This window comes from Calidris pugnax, unplaced genomic scaffold, assembly GCF_001431845.1.
Source record: "Calidris pugnax isolate Ruff unplaced genomic scaffold, ASM143184v1 scaffold121, whole genome shotgun sequence".
Lineage (NCBI taxonomy): Eukaryota > Metazoa > Chordata > Aves > Charadriiformes > Scolopacidae > Calidris > Calidris pugnax.
This window is the reverse complement of record NW_015090884.1, coordinates 663,882-674,104: the sequence shown is the minus strand read 5'-3', so window position 1 is coordinate 674,104 and position 10,223 is coordinate 663,882. Positions and strand designations below refer to the sequence as shown.

At 45.3% G+C, this 10,223-nt stretch overlaps 1 protein-coding gene across 1 annotated transcript in view; it reads right to left on the bottom strand.

Moving 5' to 3' along the window:
* Positions 1 to 1,066: 1,066 nt before the first annotated feature.
* The window catches only part of PAK1 (p21 protein (Cdc42/Rac)-activated kinase 1), a 114,673-nt gene continuing 105,516 nt past the window's right edge, over positions 1,067 to 10,223 (bottom strand). The window contains exon 15 of the mRNA XM_014947113.1: positions 1,067 to 2,318. Coding sequence (XP_014802599.1) covers positions 2,232 to 2,318 — 87 coding nt within the window. The 3' untranslated portion in view covers positions 1,067 to 2,231. The remainder of the gene's footprint in view (positions 2,319 to 10,223) is intronic.

Genomic DNA, 10,223 nt, shown 5'->3' with positions numbered 1-10,223 from the left:
TTGTGTGCTTGCTCACAGATATGCCTCACGTGCACAAAAGTTCACATCTCAATGGGGTGCAGAGGAAGGAGTGGGGAAGGGAGTTAAAGAGATGTTGGAGACATTAAACACATTTGTGGATCGGATTTAATCCTGTGCTGTCAAAAAAAAAAAAAAAGTCAATTGCCAAATCTCTAAAACCAGAGCCATATGAGATTTTAGATCAAGTGACAACTAGCCCCTAATTCCTTTCTTCCCACACATGCCACCTCGAGTCTTCCAGAGGAAATATAAACAAAGTCCTTATCAAAGGAATTATTCAAGCATAGTGGCCTTCCATTTGACAACCTCCACCTAAGCTCCAAGCAGAGGAGCTCATCATCAGATCATATCCCTCTCCAGCTGGTGGCTTTATGGCTTTGCCCAAGGAATTAATTTTTAGACACAAGCTTTGCGAGGGGAAACTCTTAATATTACAGGGAGATGAAATAGATACACAAAAAGGGAGAGAGGCTGCAGATTTTGGCAATGGACTTCAGCTTTGTGTCAAACGGTGACCATCCTGGAGCACAAAGGATGGGAGAAGGCACCACAGAAGCAAACCTCACAAACCCCACAAACTCCATCTACACACGGTAAAACTAGTGTAAGAACTGTTACGAATTGTGGAGCAAAACAAACAGGAAAAACATATTTGAATTAAAACCCAGGCGCAGGGAGGAAAGGGCTGAGCCAGCAGCAGGTCTCAGCAAGAAGCAGGAATGAGTTTCTGTGCAACACAGCGGGTTTTTGGTGGAGATGAGTGGTTACTCCAGAACGGGTTTAAACTCACCCCAAAAATGACCAAAGCAGAACAGAGAAAGAAGCTCCCCCAGTTATAATACAGACCTTTTATCAATTTTCTCTACATATAACGTTACTCCCTTGAGAGCCACCTGCTATCCCAAAGGTCTACAGAAGAAGGGGTAAGAGACAAGGTTGTACCACGTCACCCAACACTTTCAAGCACTCAGTGACCCCAACAACAACCTCATCCGACGGATTTGTCTGGAGACAGTGAATTCTCCAATCCTTCCTCAGCCACAAGTTAAGAAAGGCAGCAGTTCATTTTATTAAAAAAAAAAAATAATCAGTATACAGTTGAACATAAGCCCAGTGTTTACAACCAATCGCTCTAGTAGTTCCAGGTTTCCTGTTGTTTTACAGACTATTAGCAACGAAAGGAATCAGTAGCATAAAGAAACCACTATAATTTCCAAAAAAAAAAAAAAATTAACGTCCCCACGTCTCCAAGAAAGCAGCATCCACGATCAGTTTGTTGTCCACTGGATTTGCTCTAAGAAACAACATCAACATCATTTTGCAGGCAAATCTTATCTTTATAACAGTAATTGCTCTGTTTGCTTTATCGTACAGGGCAAGGGTCTCTAAGAAGCCTCACAGCGCTGATAAAATAACCCTAAAAGAGCTCTCTTGTCAATTTTCTCCAGCAAATTTACCTTCTACGACATCAGTAATGTCTGAGATTTAACTAGTGGAGTTGAAACTGAAAGGGGAGAGGCGTCCCCAGTTCACACAATTTGGCAAAAAAAAAGATCATCCGTGAATTAAGTTCTCCAGCGGCTGCAGGAAGCACACGGAGGCCATCTCCACGCTCCCTCGAAGCATCCAGCAGCGTTCCAGGAGATGAGATGTGTGTATTCACACCCTCCTTCCCCTCTCGGTTGTTACAGCTCTTGACGTTCCTGCTGCCTCCTCGAGTCACCCAAAGCACAGAGCAGCCTCAGCGGTGTGAGAGCAGCTTGCCAGAAGCAGGAAGAGTCCAGCCAGCAAAAGATTTCATTTATTAAGATAAACATGGTCTAAGGCTCCATGTTTTCTTGTTGTTTTTTTTTTTTTTTTAAATAAACAACAGTAAGAAACAGGAAAAACAACTGGCTTCGCTACGTGTAGGTCAGGTTAAGACGTTCTCAGAAAGACCTTCTCAACCACAGAAAAGACTCTTCCCCTCTCGCCCCCATCATGAGGATGGGAAGATGGTTCCCTACGTAAGAGCAGGAGTGTCCCTGTTGGGTGCCCTTCCACATTCAGTGAGCAAAAACTCTGCCACCTTTTGGGGCAGATCAAAGTTTTAAGAACACCCCTGTGAAGCAGGAGTAGAAGGGGAGAGGGACAGGTAATCCTGAATAATTTCATTCTCTGGAACCAACACCTAAAAGTCTCGACACGACGACTGTGCCGACTCCACTGCTTTAATGGTTGTTCTTGGCCGCCTCTTTCGCCGCAAGAATCAGAGGAGTGAGACTAGACAGAGGCTTTGCAATTTTCAGGAACTGGTGCTAGGAAGAAGAAAAAAAGAAAAAGGGTTAAATTTTTCAAGAACGTGCCCCAGAAATCTGGTGGCTACTCAATATATTGGCACCCAGACCCATGTGAAGTCTAACAACCTACTCTGATCTCTGAAGGGGTGAAACCGAAGGGGATGTTACCACCACAAACTTTTGGGGCTCGCCTGAAGCCATGGAGAGATTTGCACCCAACACATGTAAATTCCCCAATGATTGTGCACGTTTAAGACCGAGCAAAACTCAGCAAGTTCCCCCGGTGAATTATAAAGTCTTGCAAAATCTATACTGGAATTCTGTATGGAAAGAAGGTGTAGAAAAAACAACCTCTGTGGTTCAAACACAGGGATTCCTTCAGGAATCGCCCCTCATTTCTCTCTTCCCTGTTATCACAGGTTTGGTGGAAGCATTGCCTTGGCCTTCTATGGATACTAGACATTTGCAAAGCAACTACGGCCATTCTGCCAGTGATTAATGCTTCATTAGAGACTCATATGGCAGCAACACATCCAAAACTGCACCCACTACACAAACTAGTGGAAAGAAGGGAAAACAAAAATGGGAATTATCTCACAGTTGAGGTCTGAGTGCTCCCAATCGTATATTTATTTCACAAAGATCTACATTTTCTACCCCCATGGCAAATTAGACAGAAGGAACACATGAACCACTCCTCTCATCCATGTCATAAAAAGCGTGGCAGCTTCACCCTCCCCTTTCACCCTGAGTTCAGACTAAGACACCAGGTTTTCAGTGAAGTAACTGTTGATAGGTTGATGGATACTGGTACGGGTTGCCCAGAGTAGTTGTGGATGCTCCATCATTAGAAGTGGTCAAGGTCAGGTTGGATGGGGTTTTGAGCAACCTGGTCTAGTGGGAGGTGTTCCTGCCCATGCCAGGGGGGTTGGATCTTTAAAGGTCCCTTACAACCCAGACCATTTGATGATTAAGTTATCTCACAAGCTTTGTTCCATCACGTCTGGTAAGGTGTATTATCTGGCAAAATGTTGTAACACCAAACTGCTCTGGTTAACACAAGCCATGCATATTCCAAAGAGCTTTGTGACCCCTCCACCAGAAGGGAGACAAAAAGAGCATCCAATAGCTAGAATCCCTCCTGCTGTCCAAATGGGAACAAGCATGGTGAGACCATGACAACACATCCAGGTATCAGGGTAGCTCCCTCTTTAATTAATATCGATGAGTTGGAGAAAGAATAGTGGGGACCACTAGTAACATTTGCCTGTGGCTGAGTGTTTGAGGGGAATAACAGGCAGGCTTTTAAACAAGAAATCATCATGGAGGGACATACTGCAATGAAGACCTTCAGCTGGACCTCTGTTGCCATTCAGAAAAGAGAAGAAACACTCTGGACTCATCATGTGAAGATGCAGAAGATACATTAAGAAACCAGGGATGCTGAGAAAAACAGAACCGTAAGGCTGAGTCATAGAATCATAGAATAGTTTGGGTTGGAAGGGACCTTAAAGATCATCCAGTTCCAAGGCTGAAAGGGGAGGTGGAGGATGTTGCTATGTTCTGTCCAAGAAAAAAAAAGTGCCCAGGTAGAAAGATAAAGAGACTATTTAAAAAAAAAAACAACCAAACAAATGTGTTCAGAAGACAAGAAAAGGCAGGATTATGTGTAAGGTAATTACTTTCCTCCTAATTATAATTAGAATCATAGAATCACAGAATGGTGAGAGTTGGAAGGGACCTTAAAGATCATCAGGTTCCAAACCCCCTGCCATGGGCAGGGACACCTCCCACCAGACCAGGTTGCTCAAGCTCCATCCAGCCTGGCCTTGAACCCCTCCAGGGATGGGGCAGCCACAGCTTCTCTGGGCAACCTGTTCCAGTGTCTCACCACCCTCACAGCAAAGAATTTCTTTCTAGCACCTAGTCTAAATTTCCCCCTTTTCAATTTAAAACCATTACCCCTCATCCTATCACTACACTCCCTGATCAAGAGTCCCTCCCCATCTCACCTGTAGGCCCCCTTCAGGTACCTGAAGGGGCCATTATAAGGTCTCCCTGGAGCCTCCTCTTCTCCAGGTTGAACCCCCCCCATGATAGAAGACGGGCTCCATCCCTCTGATCATTTTCGTGGCCCTCTGCTGGACCCATTCCAACAGATCCATGTCCTTCCTGTGTTGAGGACTCCAAAGCTCAATTTCTTCCCATTATGCAACAGCAAATCCAGAAGGGTGACTTAAACACACACAAATAACCCTTTTTTACCTTCTTGGGGGAAATTTAGCAGACATCCTGCTAGAGAAAAAATAAGTTTGTGTGCTTGCTCACAGATATGCCTCACGTGCACAAAAGTTCACATCTCAATGGGGTGCAGAGGAAGGAGTGGGGAAGGGAGTTAAAGAGATGTTGGAGACATTAAACACATTTGTGGATCGGATTTAATCCTGTGCTGTCAAAAAAAAAAAAAAAGTCAATTGCCAAATCTCTAAAACCAGAGCCATATGAGATTTTAGATCAAGTGACAACTAGCCCCTAATTCCTTTCTTCCCACACATGCCACCTCGAGTCTTCCAGAGGAAATATAAACAAAGTCCTTATCAAAGGAATTATTCAAGCATAGTGGCCTTCCATTTGACAACCTCCACCTAAGCTCCAAGCAGAGGAGCTCATCATCAGATCATATCCCTCTCCAGCTGGTGGCTTTATGGCTTTGCCCAAGGAATTAATTTTTAGACACAAGCTTTGCGAGGGGAAACTCTTAATATTACAGGGAGATGAAATAGATACACAAAAAGGGAGAGAGGCTGCAGATTTTGGCAATGGACTTCAGCTTTGTGTCAAACGGTGACCATCCTGGAGCACAAAGGATGGGAGAAGGCACCACAGAAGCAAACCTCACAAACCCCACAAACTCCATCTACACACGGTAAAACTAGTGTAAGAACTGTTACGAATTGTGGAGCAAAACAAACAGGAAAAACATATTTGAATTAAAACCCAGGCGCAGGGAGGAAAGGGCTGAGCCAGCAGCAGGTCTCAGCAAGAAGCAGGAATGAGTTTCTGTGCAACACAGCGGGTTTTTGGTGGAGATGAGTGGTTACTCCAGAACGGGTTTAAACTCACCCCAAAAATGACCAAAGCAGAACAGAGAAAGAAGCTCCCCCAGTTATAATACAGACCTTTTATCAATTTTCTCTACATATAACGTTACTCCCTTGAGAGCCACCTGCTATCCCAAAGGTCTACAGAAGAAGGGGTAAGAGACAAGGTTGTACCACGTCACCCAACACTTTCAAGCACTCAGTGACCCCAACAACAACCTCATCCGACGGATTTGTCTGGAGACAGTGAATTCTCCAATCCTTCCTCAGCCACAAGTTAAGAAAGGCAGCAGTTCATTTTATTAAAAAAAAAAAATAATCAGTATACAGTTGAACATAAGCCCAGTGTTTACAACCAATCGCTCTAGTAGTTCCAGGTTTCCTGTTGTTTTACAGACTATTAGCAACGAAAGGAATCAGTAGCATAAAGAAACCACTATAATTTCCAAAAAAAAAAAAAAATTAACGTCCCCACGTCTCCAAGAAAGCAGCATCCACGATCAGTTTGTTGTCCACTGGATTTGCTCTAAGAAACAACATCAACATCATTTTGCAGGCAAATCTTATCTTTATAACAGTAATTGCTCTGTTTGCTTTATCGTACAGGGCAAGGGTCTCTAAGAAGCCTCACAGCGCTGATAAAATAACCCTAAAAGAGCTCTCTTGTCAATTTTCTCCAGCAAATTTACCTTCTACGACATCAGTAATGTCTGAGATTTAACTAGTGGAGTTGAAACTGAAAGGGGAGAGGCGTCCCCAGTTCACACAATTTGGCAAAAAAAAAGATCATCCGTGAATTAAGTTCTCCAGCGGCTGCAGGAAGCACACGGAGGCCATCTCCACGCTCCCTCGAAGCATCCAGCAGCGTTCCAGGAGATGAGATGTGTGTATTCACACCCTCCTTCCCCTCTCGGTTGTTACAGCTCTTGACGTTCCTGCTGCCTCCTCGAGTCACCCAAAGCACAGAGCAGCCTCAGCGGTGTGAGAGCAGCTTGCCAGAAGCAGGAAGAGTCCAGCCAGCAAAAGATTTCATTTATTAAGATAAACATGGTCTAAGGCTCCATGTTTTCTTGTTGTTTTTTTTTTTTTTTAGAGGGGCTCCAGCCCTCCCAGCATCCTTGTGGCCTCCTCTGGCCCCACTCCAACAGGTCCATGTCCTTCCTGTGCTGAGGACTCCAAAGCTGGAGGCAGTGCTCCAGGTGGGGTCTCCCCAGAGCAGAGCAGAGGGGTAGAATCCCCCCCCTGGCCCTGCTGGCCACACTTCTTTTGATGCAGCCCAGGATGTGGTTGACTTTCTGGGCTACCAGCGCACATCACGCTGGTTACAGAACACGCTGCACAGCTGCTGCTAGTAGCAAGGACAGCATAAACAGGGTGTAGTCTGTTAACGTTTTATTATAGATTCAGGTTTTGGGGGTTGTTTGTGGGTGGTTTTTTTCCTGGCAGGTTACCTTAGCTGTGTTTGTGCCTTCAGCTGCTGCAGTATTTAAGACCCCAAACAAGATCGTTTCATGACTGTTTACAGAACACGCTGCACAGCTGCTGCTAGTAGCAAGGACAGCATAAACAGGGTGTAGTCTGTTAACGTTTTATTATAGATTCAGGTTTTGGGGGTTGTTTGTGGGTGGTTTTTTTCCTGGCAGGTTACCTTAGCTGTGTTTGTGCCTTCAGCTGCTGCAGTATTTAAGACCCCAAACAAGATCGTTTCATGACTGTTCACTGGAAGAGGTTGCCCAGGGAAGTTGTGGATGCCTCATCCCTGGAGGTGTTCAAGACCAGGCTGGATGGGGCTTTGAGCAACCTGGTCTGGTGGGAGGTGTCCCTGCCCATGGCAGGGGGTTGGAACTCGATGATCTTTGAGGTCCCTTCCAACCCAAACCATTCTATGATTCTATGACCCTGGCCTCGCTGGGCATTGCATGATTATGTTGATTCCCCATCACCCCGTTCCACTCACAGAATCACAGAATCTTAGTGGTTGGAAGGGACCTCTGAGATCATCGAGTCCAACCACAAAAAAACAACAACAACAAAAAAAATCCCCATCACCCTGTTCCATCCCTCTTCCCCATCACCTACCTGCAGCAGCTCTTTCGCCGAACCTCTCTTTTCCACGTCCATTTCCAGACAGCGGTTTAAGAAGTCTCGGAATATGACTGAAAGCTTTTCTGGATTCTGCAGTTCTGGAGTCCCGTTAGTAGCAATGAGATACAGGGCCTAAAGCAACAACAAGCACCAAAGAAACAGGGAGTTATGAAGGTTAGACTCCATCTCTGGATTTATAGAGACACCCATTTCTTCCCTCCCTCCCCCCAGTTCAATGGAGAGGAAAAAAAACCCCACCTTATCAGGGTGACTAATCAATGCTTAAGTTTCAGCCAACAGAAAGGCTGCCAACCCTATTTTTATGTGGATGGGATCCAATCCTTTATTGTTTTACCCTCCTAATCTGGGTTTGGATCCTGCAGCTCTCTCAAGGGATTAGGAGGACAAAACCCAACATTCCAGACGGTGTTTACCCAGGGAAGTTAACTGGCACGACTCTACGCTGCAATAACTGTATCCTCATGGGAAGGTACCCCTGAATAAATGGGAGATTTTTGTTCTGTGGGTACTTTGCCTGAGCTCACAAGGCCTAAAAAGTCAGGACGATAAAGATGCAGTTGGCTTCTTATAAAAGATGGCCAGGAGACCCTCAAGCAGCTCTTAACCTCCTGCAGAAACAAGCAGTTTCTGCTTCTGCTTGGGGATGAAGCATTTACAAGCCCTCTGAGAATCAAAGGGCTCAGAATCCATCCATTTCAGGATTTCATGCAAGAAACTTCCAGGGTGGATTTTCAAAGGAAACGGAAATCTGTCAGAGACCTGTTAATATGCAGGTCCTTTGAGCACATCGCTCAGCACATCCCATGGGAGCAGTCTGACAGCCTGGGAATTGGCACAAGTTGAGTTAAATGAGGCCGAAGTACTGTTACTTAATGACCCTCTTTTAACTCAACACCCACTTTCTTTCCTTCCCCTCTTCTTTGCTGCTGCTCTTCTCTCCCAAAAACCACTTCCAGTGCAAAAGATGGAGACAGAAGAATAAACAGTATTTTTCTAGATTGAGAAGCCATAAACCTGGCTTATATTAAGTGCAGTTACGAAGTGACAGCATCTCCCCTTCCATTAAAAACCAAACGAGGGAGAGACATCAGGAGCCCTGTCTAAAGACTGTTGGGGGGGTTCAGCCTGGAGAAGAGAAGACTCCAGGGAGACCTTAAGGTATGGGCTTAAGGAAAGCTGGGGAGGGACTCTTGATCAGGGAGTGGAGCAACAGGATGAGGAGTAATGGTTTTAAACTGAAAGACATTAGATTTAGATAAGATCTCAGAAAGAAATTTTTCACTCTGAGGGTGATGACACCCTGGACCAGGTTGCCCAGGTGGCTGCCCCATCCCTGGAGGGCTTCAAGGCCAGGCTGGATGGGGCTTTGAGCAACCTGGTCTAGTGGGAGGTTTCCCTGCCCATGGCAGGGGGTTGGAACTGGATGATCTTTAAGGTCCCTTCCAGCCCAAACCATTCTATGATTCTAAGACCTGAAAGCAAAAGATGGTCACTTACTCTCAGAGGGTTCTCGTTGAGGTAGGGAGGCTCTCCTTCGATCATCTCAATGGCCATTATCCCCAGCGACCAGATATCCACTTTGGGCCCATAGGCTTTGCGTGTCACCACTTCGGGTGCCATCCAGTAGGGGGTCCCCACCATGGTACTGCGTTTGCTCTGCTCAGGAGTGATCTGGGCACAGAAGCCGAAGTCAGCTGGAAAATTAAAGAGGGAAGGGAAGAAACAGAAAGAAATCAGCAAGTTTCTCCAAAATCAATGCTCACTGATGCCACGGGTGCAGTACAAGTTACCCTGCCCCAACGTCTGGTTGCACCTGTGAAAGGAGGTGGGGGTTTGTGGCTAATCTAGAAGATGCTGTTGAGAAGTAAATTTCTAGATCTGCCTCACTGAGGATTACAGAGGTGCTGACTCCTTGATGTGAAGGATGGAGATCAGTAAATAACCGTATAGGGGTTTTGCAGCACTGTGCAGCTGTAATACACTATGTAATATGTGGTCTAAAGACTGTCCCTGGGTATGTGAAAATAGAAATCAATGCACAGTCTGATCTAGAAACACCCCCCACAACCAACATACTATATATGTTGATATTACTTATTACAGAGCTGTTACTTGCCCAGTGGATATATCATCCCTCAAACAGGATTTGCTTCACGGAGCAAACAGCGTTCAGAATAAATTTAAAGTATCTAAATCCACACTGATTATTTTCTTCGAATAGACAGAAAGATGGAGAGCCTTCACACAAAGATTGCTGGGTCCTAGGTCTTATTTGTATTTGACTTATTAAAAAAAAACCCTAATTCTGTTCTTGTGAGTCCAGCAGAACCAACACAGCGAGATGCTCTGCCCATCCTGACCCCCTGCGGCACCGCAAGGTTTAATTTTAGGCAGAATGATGAAAATCAAACCGAGCCCTAGCTGAGCTTTCGTCAAGGCTAACAACCAGGAAAGGTACATATGGTTCATAAACAGAGCAGACTTCCAGCAGAGCCAACAAGCAGCTCAAGTCCAGAAGGTCACCGCATCATATCCACGGGGATTTTTCCAACTTTAAACTCCAGCCCGGTACCTGCACGCTGTGCTCAAAGAAGTTATTCCAGAAGAACAGAGCACTTTGGCCCCAATGAGCTATTCATCACCAACACTCCAGGGATCTGACTGTACCAAAGTACAGCTTTAGTCTGAAAAGCAATTATGTGAAAAAAAAAAAAAA